This window comes from Carcharodon carcharias, chromosome 21 (assembly GCF_017639515.1).
Source record: "Carcharodon carcharias isolate sCarCar2 chromosome 21, sCarCar2.pri, whole genome shotgun sequence".
NCBI lineage: Eukaryota > Metazoa > Chordata > Chondrichthyes > Lamniformes > Lamnidae > Carcharodon > Carcharodon carcharias.
In genome coordinates, this window is record NC_054487.1 from 57,800,717 (window position 1) to 57,814,287 (window position 13,571).

The 13,571-nt window shown below is 40.7% G+C and overlaps 1 protein-coding gene across 8 annotated transcripts in view; it reads right to left on the reverse strand.

Moving 5' to 3' along the window:
- The window catches only part of si:ch211-272n13.3 (ankyrin repeat domain-containing protein 26), a 195,706-nt gene extending 192,404 nt beyond the window's left edge, over positions 1-3,302 (reverse strand). For all 8 annotated transcript variants that reach the window (XR_005946506.1, XM_041216457.1, XM_041216463.1 and 5 more), the window contains exon 1: positions 2,492-3,302. Coding sequence is in view for 7 of the 8 variants with exons in the window: in XM_041216457.1 (XP_041072391.1) it covers positions 2,492-2,694 (203 nt within the window). In the remaining variant the exon portion in view is untranslated. The remainder of the gene's footprint in view (positions 1-2,491) is intronic.
- Between the last annotated feature and the right edge of the window lie 10,269 nt (positions 3,303-13,571).

Sequence of the window (13,571 nt, forward strand, 5' to 3'; positions counted from 1 at the left end):
TATTGAAACCAACAGTTCTTAATAACATAGTAACAGTTTCCGGAAGACCACCTTTGGTCTATCTAGCCAAACAATGACATAAAGGGATATACAGATAATGTGGGAAAAAGGCATTACACGGGATGATCAGCCATGATTGTACTGAATGGTGGAGCAGGCTTGATAGGCTGAATGGCCTACTTCTGCTCCCATGTTCTTAATGTATACACAATATTTATTGGACATATTTCTAATAATCCTGAGTTTCAAATGTTGACAAAAACCTCTCCATAGTGACCAAGTGTATATGCAGAAGTTTAGTCACTGTAAATCATAATCAAATGGACTGAGTCTGGATGAATAATCCAGATGCAAGTTCAAATTCCCCCATCACAGTTTGTGAAGTTGAATTCAGTTTTTAAAAAATTGAAAATCTGGAATAACAAGTTAGCAATGGTACCACAAAGTTATTGGACTATCAGCCAAAGTTTCAAACTCCTTTATCGCCGTCTCTGGATATTGCTTGTCCCACTAGCAGGATAAATCAAAGGAGAGAGATTGGTCTAGTAACCAATGACTCTAGCCCCCATGTAGTTTCATTGCAATGGCACAAACATGTCCAAAAAAACTTCCTGCTGATTACCACCTATGGCCCACCATCACCTAATGAATCAGTACTCCATGTTAAACAGCACTTGGAAGAAGCATCCAGGTAGCACTCTGGTTGGGGACCTCAATGTCTATCATAAAGAGTGGAATGGTAATACCATCCCTGACCGAACCCTGAAGGACATAGCTGCCAGGCAGGACTTAAGGCAAACGGTGAATCAACACAAAGGAAAAACCTACTTCACCTCATTTTCACTGATCTACATGTTGCAAATGCATCAGTCCATGTCAGTGTTGGTAGGAGTGCAGAGTCCAAAGTCTGGTCTTCAAACTGAGGACATCCTCTATCGTGTTGTGAGGCACTGCCATTCTGCTAAATGGGAAAGATTAAGATCTAGCAGCTCAAAACTGAGAATCTATGAGGCCCTGTAGTCTAGAGGTAAAAAAGGCACAAATGAGAGTTTCAGCAGCAGATGAGCTGAGAGATGGGCAGAGTCAGGCAATGTTACGGAGGTGGAAATAGTCGGTCTTAGAGATGGCACGAATGTGAGGTTGGTAGCTCAACTCAGGATCAAAAATAACATCAACACTGCAAACAGATTGGCTTAATCTCAGACTGTTGTGAGGGAGAGAGATGGAGTTGGTAGCTAAGGAACAGAGTTTGGAGCCCTTAAAACCTTCAAGATCTCTGCACACCTCCAATTCTGGCCACTTGGGGCATTTCCCATTTTTATTGCTCCACCAATGGCATCTGTGCCTTCAGTTGTCTGGGCCCTATGCACTGGAATTCCTTAACCTCTCTGGTTTCCTACATTTTTCACCCTTTCTCCTCCCTCAAGGTACTCCTTAAAACCCTACCTCTTTGACCAAGCTTTTGGTCACCTGTCCTAATATCTCCTTGTGACTTTGTGTCAGGTTTTGACCAATAATGCTCCTGTGAAACTCCTTGGGATCTTTTATGCTGCTGTATCTCCCAGCAAGCTCACTTTTACAACTGATCAGCTGAACTCCATATCTAAAAATTAACCAACTCTCCTCCAAACGTACGTATTCATCCTGGCTTCACACATGCTTTAGATCTTGCCTTCATGAAGCCTTAATAACAATCTTTGTGCTTATTTCAGTCCAGGTACTCCAAGATAAATTTTTAATGAAACATTCCTGCAACTTTATCCAAAAGCAGATCAAACTTACTAGACTGCATGTAGTTTCCTCGGTCATTTTTGCTACATTGTTCAAAACTAAATAGGAATAACATCTGCCTTTCTCCAGTGCCCGGATGTAATCCATCAAAGAGAAAATAGGATTTTAAAAGTCTTTTCTAGCTGTAGTTATAGCTTGGATACCCTGCCTTAGATCACAGGAAGCCATTCGGCCCATCATGTCTGCACCAGCTCTCCAAATGAGCATTATGACCTCATGCCATTGCCCTGCCTTTTCCCCATACACTTGCACATTCAAGTCTAGTCAACTAATCATCTAAAGTCCTCTTGAATGCCTCGATTGAACTTGCCTCCACCACACTTCCAGGCACTGCATTCCAGACCCGAACCACTGGTGAAAAAGTTTTTTCTCACGTCACACTTGCTTCTTCTGCAAATCACTTTAAATCTGTGCCCTCTTGTTCTTGACCCTTTTACAAGTGGGAACAAATCCAATGCTATATTCCAACGATTGAATTGTAAGAACAAAATATCACGAAGTTAAATGAAATAATATATGGCAGATGTTGAAAATCTGAAATAAAAACAGAAAATGCTGGAAAACTGAGCAGGTCAGCATCTGTGGAGAGAGAGAAACAGCTAATGTTTCAGGTCGATGACCTCTGAAAGAATATTACCAGCATTTCTTGTTTTTATTTCTGAAGATATTAAATGAGACTGGTTAATGCCTGGTACCTCACCTGTTTTCTTTATCCAGTTGATTTACATCATTTTTCTTAATGAGCTGTCGAAGTTTGGGCAAATCCCCAGTAGAGGCAGCTTTATGCAGTTTTCCCAAATCTTTATCTTTCAGCTCATATCCTACAGAGACCACACTCCCAGTGTCTGAGGTATTGGGAGAAAATTTTCTCTTTTTCTTTGCGAAACGGAGTATTTTCTTCATTATTTATGACCACTATTCAAGCCGTATTGTTGCCAAATAAAAGCGTGGGTGCATCATTCAACTATGCCCGCTGACAGCCGGTCACAACGCGCGGTGGGGGGTGGGGGGGCATCTTTCCCAAAAATATATTGCGCACGGCGCTATAAGGTAAGAAAATGCCCTGCTGGGGTGAGGAAGATGCAGAGCCGGACGGTTCCCCTGAGACCGGAGTGGATAAGACGGTTTTGCTGCAGGCGGTGCAGGATTTACAGCAGTTAGCTGCGGCTTCTCCTTTTGAAGAACAGGCACGGAGGCAACAGATTTCCCCCCTCGGCTGCTTTCAGTCCTCTTGCTAACTAAATAAATTGCGGTGATAACGAACAATTTCAGCAGATATTGGAGAGATGGCCTAAGGCAACCATCAGTCAGGGGACATTTAACAGGCTGGCACCGAGCAGCAGTGTTGTTCTGAGTTGTAAAGCCTACAGCGAGAACCTGTGCTCTTTCCTGGCATTATGAAGGAGCTGCATTCTCAACCGCCACCGCTCGTCCCCGGTGCCCGTGCCGATGCCGCCGCTCTCACCCTCCTTCGCTTCGCCCAAAATTCCTCCAACTGCCATTCGCCGCCCCTCCGGCTCAAACCGGCCGACGCGTGACGTCAGTCGCAACCACGCGCGTACGGCGTCGGCCGAACGCCTTTGTCGCGGTCAGGCCAATCATGGAGCAGGAACGGGGGTGGGTAGTGCGCGGGGGTGGGCGCCTGTTCTGTCACATTGTTTGGAGCGTGCGCGCGACTCGAACTTCTCACGGGGAGCGAGGGGCGAGTAGGGTGTTTAAGGAGCAAAAATAAAAATACCTGGAAAAACTCAGCAGGTTTGACAGCATGTGTTGAAAACTCATACGGACTCGAAACGTTAACTGTGTTCCTCTCCGCAGATCCTGTCAGGCCTGCTGAGTTTTTCCGGGTATTTTTATTTTTGTTTTGGATTTCCAGCATCCGCAGTTTTTTGCTTTTAACGCTGTTTAAGGAGTAGTGTTCGCCAATGAAGAATTTGCATTTAACCAGCACCCTATCTAGTTTCAAAGGATAAAAGCAAAATACTGCGGATGCTGGAAATCTGAAATAAAAACAGAAAACGTTGGAAAAACTCAGCAGGTCTGGGAGCATCTGTGGAGAGAGAAACAGTTAACGTTTCGAGTCCGTATGACCCTTCTTCAGGCCTGCTGAGCGTTTTATGTTTTTATTTCAGATTTCCAGCATTTTCAAACGCTCTTTGGAAGCAAGTCGGGTGGGGTGGGGTGAGCAGGGGGAGCGGTGAATGTGCATTTCTTATGCAACAGGACCTTCCCCACAGTGATGTTTCCAAGTCCAGCCATTGTGCCAGCATAGCAAATTACTGCACATATTGCAAATCAAACAAAACAGAAAATTCTGGAAAGTTTCAGCAAGTTTCAGTGGCATCTTTAATGTGGAATGTACAAGGTCAACACGCGGCTTCCAAGACATCCAAAATGCTTGGTTTCGTGAAACGGAACTTCCATCACTCCTCAATTACAAGAAAAGAAATGCTATATTAAACATTGGCTAAAGTATGGAACCCAGTAAAGTATGGAACTTGGAACTAATATATTGCAAAAAACATTACTCTCGAGAGAATTCAACGCCAGACAGCTTCTTTATTGTTTTTAGTGTCTCCCAGTTGGTCACGTCACGAGCCTGACACAGTCTTTGGAAATGAAGAAAAACCCATAGGTTGACATGCCTCTATAAAATTTTGAATGAACAGTTAAATATTTCTAAGCAGTACATTAAGCCCAAAAATGATGGAGCTGGAAGAGTTCACAACCAATTGCCCCCAACTGTATTCATCCCAATGTGCTTCCTTTGCTAACTCCTTTTTCCCCAAGAGCGATTAAGGATTGGAAGAATCTTCCATAAACCTTAACCTACCGTCTAAGGATTCATTTAAGGAAAATCTGTTCAACATTTTTAATTTACGTTACTCATAGTGCACCTCCTGTGAAAATTCCCTGAAAACTACAGAGACACCTTACCAAGGGAAGCTGAGCCAACTCTGTTTCCAGTCAGCGTTTTCTGTCTTTGTTCCAACCAAGGCATGTTGTCAAAGTGAGTTTTTTTTTTATTTGTTCATAGCCAGGCCTGCATTTATTATCCATCCCTAGTTCAGAGGGCATTTTAAGAGTCAACCACATTGCTGTGGATCTGGAGTCACATGTCAGCCAGACCAGGTAAGCACAGCAGATTTCTTTCCCTAAAGGGGGTTAGTGATCCAGATGGGTTTTTACTACAATTGACAATGGTTTCATGGTCATCATTAAACTTTTAGTCCAGATTTTTATTGAATTCAAATTCAGATGACAGGATTTGAACCCAGGTCCCCAGACTACTAGCCCAGCGACAATACCACTACACCATCACGTTCTGTAGATTAGAATTTGTAAGCTGGCACCAAAAAAATGACTATGAAAAGTACCAGTAATTTCTTTCAGGGAAGAGAATCTGTCACCTTTACTTTGTCTATTTGTGGCTCCAGTCTATACTATTTAAAAAAAAAATGTTGGTTTATGGGCACCACTGACAATGATTACATATTACCCATTCCTAGTTGCCTTGGGAACGTCTTCTTGAACTGCCACTGTCTGTGCAGTAAAGATACTTTTCTAATGTTGTTAGGTAGGTAGTTCCAGGTGTTTCACACAGCAACAGTGAAGGAACTGGCATACATGCACAAGTTAGCGTTGTGTTATTAAATCTTATTCTTCAGGCAACTAGGGGTGTTGTATTGTCCACACAAATCACTTTTGTAAAAAAAAAATATCTGCGAAGCAAATTTTCAGAAGCAGTAATTTAGTGAAATGACTAGTGAATTTGATTTTGTCAGTTATGGCTAAGCATTCCATTGCATTGTAGCAGCCTAGAGTATATGCTCAAATTTGTAGTGGAGCTGAAACCTATCACCTCTGACTCCAAAGTAAGAGTCGTGCCAACTGAAGCAAACTGAAACTCACACCATATGGCACAAGATCAAAGGTTGACTGTTGTGGTGTCTTGAGGTATATTCATTCATGTATGTTTTTTATTTATTTAAACCTTTGCTTAATCCTAAATACTTTTTAAACGATGCCTTCTGCAGTTACATTTGTGTCACCCTCCACTAATATCTATTTAATAAGGATAAAGATCAGTTTTCTTACTTGCATACTTTGTCATTTACGATTGTATTTCTTTCATAGCCTCTGAGCTTTCATGCCTTTATGTAGGGTTGCAATCCCTACCACTCCTACTAATTATAACCTCACTCCAAATATTTCCTTCATCTGAGAGCTTTGAATGTCTATGACAAACTTAACTGATTCATATTTCTTCACTGCATTTAGGAAATGACCACAGTCATTCCACAGTCTTTAAACCGATAATTACTAGCAAACAAACTCTCCATTACACTGGAGAGAGTTTGTGAAACAAAATATAATGCTTTCACAGTTATATCCTTCTTCAAGAAATAACTACACCTTTCTTGAGTATAAATTTTCTTTGCAGACATACTAACTTTAAAGGTAAAATGCTTAGTTAGAAAACTGTGTTTTCATTCTAAAAACAATTTTAGCTACTTTTAAATGATATTGCTCATTCTGAGTCAAGATTTGCTCTTTCATGGTTTGTAACTTACATTAGGCCATAAATTGCTGTGGCAGGGCATCTAATACTGTCAGCCCTGGTCTTTGCATGTTTAGGTTTTAGAAGTATTTGTATGGCAAGTTGCTGAAAGTGCGATGCAGTAACATTGCAGTGAGAAAAATAAGGCATCTGGGACCTGAGTGAACATGGTACGAAACAATGTATATCCTTAGCTAATCAGGTTGAAACATTATGAAATTAACAGTGCAATAACAGAGAAGGAAATGTAGATTAGAGTGGGTCAATTCAAAGCTAAATCAGGTATATAAAGTGAAATAAAAAGAGGAATGGAAGGATTGAAACAACTAGGGTAAGAGTGAGAGAGAAAAGACAAAACGAAATAAAAAGTATTATTAAACATTTGATATTTTCAATCTGAAGGAATGAGTCTCCACATGTGTAATAGTTAACTTTCAGTGAAGAAATATTGACTGGCAGTAATTAACATTTATCATGCCGTTAAAAGGGTACTTAGACTGAAAGGGACAAATGTAACTTTCTGTGGCAAGTTTTGTTCATATCTACAGGATATATTTGCAGAATATAGATATCCTGCAAAAATAGGAACATAATTCCCTTTAATATATCTCAATAGTGAAGAAAATAGAGCAGTGTTGTTTTCTCAATGCAAATGGTGGAGTTGGGTAGGTTAGGCAAGAAATTTTGTATTTCCATGTTTAATTGCTCATCTGCCCTCGACTGAAGATGCTGTCACATTTCTATACAAATGTTGGTGAGTGACATTAAGGGGCAATATATTTTTAGGCCTGCTGATTTTGGTGGTGGACAAGGCAAATTCCATCTTCAGCTGAATATTGAGGGAATGTTGGTGATACTTTTGGACTCAATTTCATTGATTATGTACATATTGATGTGGAAACTGTTAATCAGTATTAAAAGATTGTTGAACTGTGCAACTAATGTTATCACTAATTATCAGCTATTTTATAGTTGTTCTATGAAATTTTCCTGCTGCAATCAGAGTGGATCAGAGTCACATTAGAAGGCTGAATGAGCAACTGGACAATTCAGGCCAGGACAAGAAGAAAGTCACATAATGTAAATCTCCATCTGTCTAGGAGAATTCCACTGATCAAAAACTGGTTAGCCTAAGTTTGATTAAAAGCTTATAATCCCAAATACATAAATTTTGTGACTGCAGTTCCTAGAATGCCCAAGGTATCATTAATATTCAATGCAACTTTAAGGGTGTGTCTTTCATTTGTAAAGAATGACCTCAAAGCAACCTACACTGATTTTTATGATCTTTGAAACCATTTTCAGTTTTATATTCATCAAGATCAATCCTCCAGCGTCAGGAGTCATACCTAGCACAAAGGAAGATGGTTGTGGTTGTTGGAGGCCATTCATCTCAGCCGCAGAGCATCACTGCAGAATTTCATCATGGCAGTGTCCTAGGTGCAACTACCTTCAGCTATTTTATCCATCTTAAGGTCAGAAGTGGGACTATTCACTGATGATTGCAGTGTTCAGTTCCATTTGCCATTCCACAGGTAATGAAAGTTCAATTTGCAATTCCACAGGTAATGAAGCAGCTGATGCCCATATTCAGCAAGAACAGGCCAACATCCAAAGTTGGGCTGATATGTCAGTCTTTAAAGTGCTGCAAAAAAGTTGTGAAAAACAGGGGACTGGAGAAAGAGTGACTTTGCTCTGATTGTAGGAAAGGATGCAGAGAGATTATTCTGTTTAAGCGAGTAAAATGGATAGCATTATACATTCATTACTTTTATATCATGCAAAGCCAAGTTTAAATGATTGAACTAAACAAATCTATCATAACTATTGACCTGAAGAAAACAGCTAATGATTCAAACTAAGATTTGCCTCACCTAATTTATTTTGATTTGTCTTGAGAGAATTTAAAAATACACGCAGAAAGAATAAGTATCCAATCCAGACTACAAAGGTATTGATACACCCTGAAGTTATTCTAGACTCTGAGAAGGTACACATAGCAGACCTGAATTTGTAACAATCCTGTTTATATATTAATTGATTCTTTATGTTTCCAGCAATGGGCCATATTTTGCGGTTAGCAGCAATGCAACAAGGTTCAATGCTGACCACGAAGAAAGCTGCTCACAAAGATCTAGTGATCTCTATGGTGTGAATTTCACCTATCCTTACGTTAATTTACATCTGGTACCAGCTATAGAGGGTTTCTGGCATCTAGCAACAGTGGTATCATCGAGCAGGCAAAGTAGCTAATCACATTGTAGTATTCTCATGGCAAAATAAGCAAGTTTTATTGTTTATTTTTTGTAATTTTACAGAAGACAATGTACAGATTGGGAGAGACACATGGGATTAAGGTAGAAACAGAAATATCAAAATAAACTTTAAAACATAAATGTTATTGTTCTAGGAATCTATGGATGTTTTAGCACAGAATGGAGAAAAGAGCCATTCCAAAAATATAAAATCTGTTCTTTCAGGGTCAGAGGGACTGTCAGCAGTAATTATGTCTTAGTAGGCCAAATCAATAAGCTGTAACTTTTGCAAGGGATTTTACAGTGAAACTAATAGCGTCAAAAATAGAAGTTCAATGATTTCTGTTTGATTTCAATTTGTGAGGACTTCAACAGTGCATCCTAAAAAGGAATGGGGAATCACTGACAGCAACTTCTATATTTCCACATTTAACTGCACATGAGAAGCTGCTGTCAGCTTCACAGAAAAATGATGACGAACACTGACAGTTTCACCATCATTATAACCACAAAATCCGGGCTATTGATTTCATCTTTTTCTCTGATAATGTTGGAAATGCACAGCAGTCTGATCTGTATCTGAAAAAAGAAACAGCACGTTCGTGTTTTGGGTAGAGACCCTTGGTCATAATTAGAATATTCTAGTTCATTTCAGATTTTCATCATTCAATTTTTTTTATATTGCTTATTTCTCTGGGTTTGTAAATCGACTTTGCCATCTAGTGGAACAAAAGAAGAGAGCAGAACAGTCTATAGTTCATCAGTATCATAGGTTTAAATGTGACAACTAAAATAAAAATGGTGTTGTACATGTTGTTCCATTATCTCTATTTGTATCTGTATTTTCTCTTGCTAAACAAGTATCTATCCTAAAAGTAAATTAAGCAATGTTTCACTTATCCATACATCATGGGACTTCAGCTCTGAAGTTTTTAGGTTATTATTCTCAACTTCCCAGTTCCTCTACTCTGCAAATCAGACGTAAGTCCGTACAAGCTTTCCTGTTTAAGAGTGAACAACTCTTGTTCAGGATCACAAATAAGATTTCAGTGATTTTTCTCTCTCTATATTGAAGGGTTGCATTCAATTGTCATATGACCAGAAAGAACTGAAACTGCTACACCTGTATCTAACTTAAAGTGTGTCCTGTTACCCTCTACTAGGATATCAGTATACCTGTAGTTTCTGCTTCATTCCTGGATCTCCCCAAAGAAAGGCGTCTCCATAATCATTATTATTTTCTATTTCATGGACCTTGCCATCTTTTGAAGGCTTCTCTTTTTGCTTGTTCTGTACCGACTTCTTGCTGTGGCACATAGCCTGAAATTGACCCTTCTTTCTGCAAAAATGGTATTCGCCCTTGTTGGAAGGACAATTTCACTCCTGTGTTTTTTCTCATTATACCGATTACAGTTAGCTGGGGTGTTTGACTGACGCCTTCCCTGCTTTTGTATGGCCACCTCTCTGCTTTAAATTTAACACTCTCCATTGAGTCACTCATTTTTTGATATGGTTCTCCCTGTCACCCTGAATCACTGATTGCATTTGCTTCCTGACCTCAACTTGTTAAAATGCCTTTGTTAAGGTTAAGTCATTCTTCAACTGCAAGTGATCAGATAATGCTTCACTCAAGACTACAACAACAATTCTGACCTTCATTAGCTCATCTTTTAAGTTGCCATATTCACAGTTCTCTGCAAGTCTGTACAGATCATTGATAAATGTATCAATACTTTCTCCTTATCATTGGGTGTGCATGTTAAATTTAACCTGCTCAACAATGGTACTTTTTCGTAGATTGAAATAGGCATCAAATGTTTAATTACTTCATCATACATAGTTTTATCTTTGTCAATCCCTTGCCTGACTAGGATAATGTCTGCTCAGCCATGTATTGCATGTAATAGCATACTGACCTGCTTAGCATGAGGCTTCGCTGTGAGGTCCAAAGCAATGCGATTCCTGGCAAATCTTCTGCATCAATTCAGCCATGCTTCTGCCTAGTTGAGACTTGAGATTTGCTCAAAGCTTTCCGGTAATGAGAGATTTTTCCATGCTCAAGGCTGTGAAGGCCAGGTCACTGAGTATATTCAAGAAAGAAATTGATCATTTTTTGGATATTAGGGGCATCAAAGGGCTATGGAGAGAAAGTGGGAATATGGCGTTGAGATAGAGGATCAGCCATGATCATATTGAATGGCGGAACAAAGGGCCGAATGGTCTACTCCTGCTCCTAGTTTCTATGTTTCTATGCTTGTTCTTTCACTCGCTGCCGCCTTATAATATTCTTGATCTCATTGTGCTAACACAACATTTAGAGTCTGCTGATGTAAAGAAAACATTAACTTTATTGGGATATCTCCAACAGTGACTATATCTTAACAATGTGGTTGTACAAGAAAGAGCAAGATCATAAGACACTGCATCACTTCCTGTGATGATGGATACAGTGTCTAATTAGCATATCCACAGTTAGAATTAATTCTACAGTTCTGGCTGATTTGATGTTAGTTTCAGGAATTTCATCTGTGCATGCTCGAAAAATGTCTGTGCCGATCATTCCCAGCTGAACAAGCATTCAACAGCACGAGGGTTCCCCCACTAGCACAAGGCACCAACATACAGGTGAGATTCTATGGCTGAGTTTGTGGAAATATTATGCTGTAGTTTTGGTGGTGTTTTGAAGAGCTGGTGCTTAAAATCAGGGGACAAAGGATTTAGTAACTGAGGCATGAGGGCTATGATTGCAGTGCCCCTTGATCTGCAACATGACATGAAATGGAGCAGAGGCTGCAGAGAGGGGAAGCCCTGCAAAGTGGAAGGAGGAGGAGGACTCTCTGCCTACCAAGGAATTTACCTCTACCAGGCCCAGGAGCAATGTTGAGGTGACAAGCTCAATAAAGGGGAGGTCACTGAATTGTGCCCTCTCCCACAACCTGACATGGAGCATCACACCAGTACGAGGATGGTGCTACTGGGGGTTGCCAAGGTCACATTGGAGTTGAATTTTTAAGTGTCTCATCTTTTCAAATGCAATGGGGTGATATCTCAATATATATCCCATTATGCCATCCATCAGAGCAGCTGAGAAATCACATAGGCCATCTATTCCAGAAGAGGAGATGGGAACATCATTATTTCCCTTGGTAGGGATAAGCACATGAAGGAACATCCTGCCTTGGCCAGGATAATGGAATTCCTGATGGTGCAGGGTACCATTGACTTTTCTGTGGAGCCCCCATGACAACAGGAAGAATTTCGGGAACCATAAGGGCTACCATTCTATAAACATGTAGTCGATGTGAAACCACTCCCAAATCATATCTGTAAATGCCTGCTGTCTTGAAAGCAGCCATAATGCATTCATCCTGCGTCTCTCAGCTGGACTCATCATCTCTAGGTCTCCATGGAGAAGCTGACTGGGAACAAAGGTTGTCCTCCACCATCCAATCATGCGAGGACAGCAGGTGTATAATGTGCCACAAGGCAGTACCACACCAATCCTACTAATCTGTTGCAGCACAGATTGCTGAATTCTGTGTGAACCTGCATGCCCCTTTGAGCACTGAGATCTGCAGCCACGATGGCAACAGCCTGAGTATGTATGACAACAATCACTGCGGAGCCCCCGTGACAACAGATAGAATTTTTTTTTTATAATCCTTTTTTTCATCCTTGTTCCCCAACCCCCACCCACCCAACATGGCCATCTGTCACTTGTTTCTATGTTGTGCTTTCACAGAGTGCTGATCCTTGTTCTGCTATCAACACATTCTGCTGTCTTACCTTCATGCCATTACAGATACCTTCTTTAGTCTTTAATACTACCATTCACACTCCTTTTGTCATGTGTCCATGACATCTTTATCAATCTCCCCTGAGCTCCCGCCTATCCCCCACCTATTTTTCTCCACCTGCTCTATCTTCTCTTAAACAGTATAAAATCCATCATATTTCTACTTCTCTTTAGCTCTGAAGAAGAGTCACACAGGCTCAAAACGTTAACTCTGTTATTCTCTCCACAGATGCTGCCAGACCTGCTGAGTTTTTCCAGCATTTTCTGTTTTTATTTCAGATTTCCAGCATCTGCAGTGTTTTGCTTTTATATTATGAATCACATGACTTATATCTGAGCTTCCACTGCAGTACTGAGACTTTGGGTGGTGTCAATCTTTGCTGCAGTGGAAGCTGAGACAGCGGCCACCAGATGCTGCATCATGGTAAGGTCTGCTGGAGTGGAGTTGGCCACCACTTCCACACTGGAAATGATGGGTTCCCAAGTTCTGTGAGATGCCTTGTGCTATGCTGGAGCCAGAATCCTCTACACTCATTGACAGTGGCAGGAAACTGTGCCAATGGGCCAATCCAGGTGTGCATTGTCACCATCATTCTTTTATGTGTGGCACCATCAAAGTCCTTATCTGAGTCCCGTATACCAGAAACCACCTGAAACCTCATCCTCCAGTGAGCTGGCGCATAAACTGTCCTATTCCCACCTTCACAAAAAACAAAAATACCTGGAAAACTCAACAAGTCTGGCAGCATCTGCGGACAGGAACACAGTTAACGTTTCGAGTCCGAATGACCCTTCAACAGAAGTAAGTAAAAATAAAAGAGAGGTGAAACATAAGCTGGTTTAAGAGGGAGGGGGTGGGTGGGACAATTAGAGCCAGTGATAGGTGGAGATAACCAAAAGATGTCACAGACGAAAGGACAAAGAGGTGTTGAAGTTGGTGATATTATCTAAGGAATGTGCTAATTAGGGGTAGAAAGCAGGACAAGCAAGGTACAGATAGTCCTAGTGGGGGTGGGGTGGGGTGAAGGAATCGATAAAGGCTAAAAGGTAGAGATAAAACAATGGATGGAAATACATTTAAAAATAATGGAAATAGGTGGGAAAAGAAAAATCTATATAAATTATTGGACAAAAAGGGGGGGGCGGGGATCAGAAAGGGGGTGGGGAT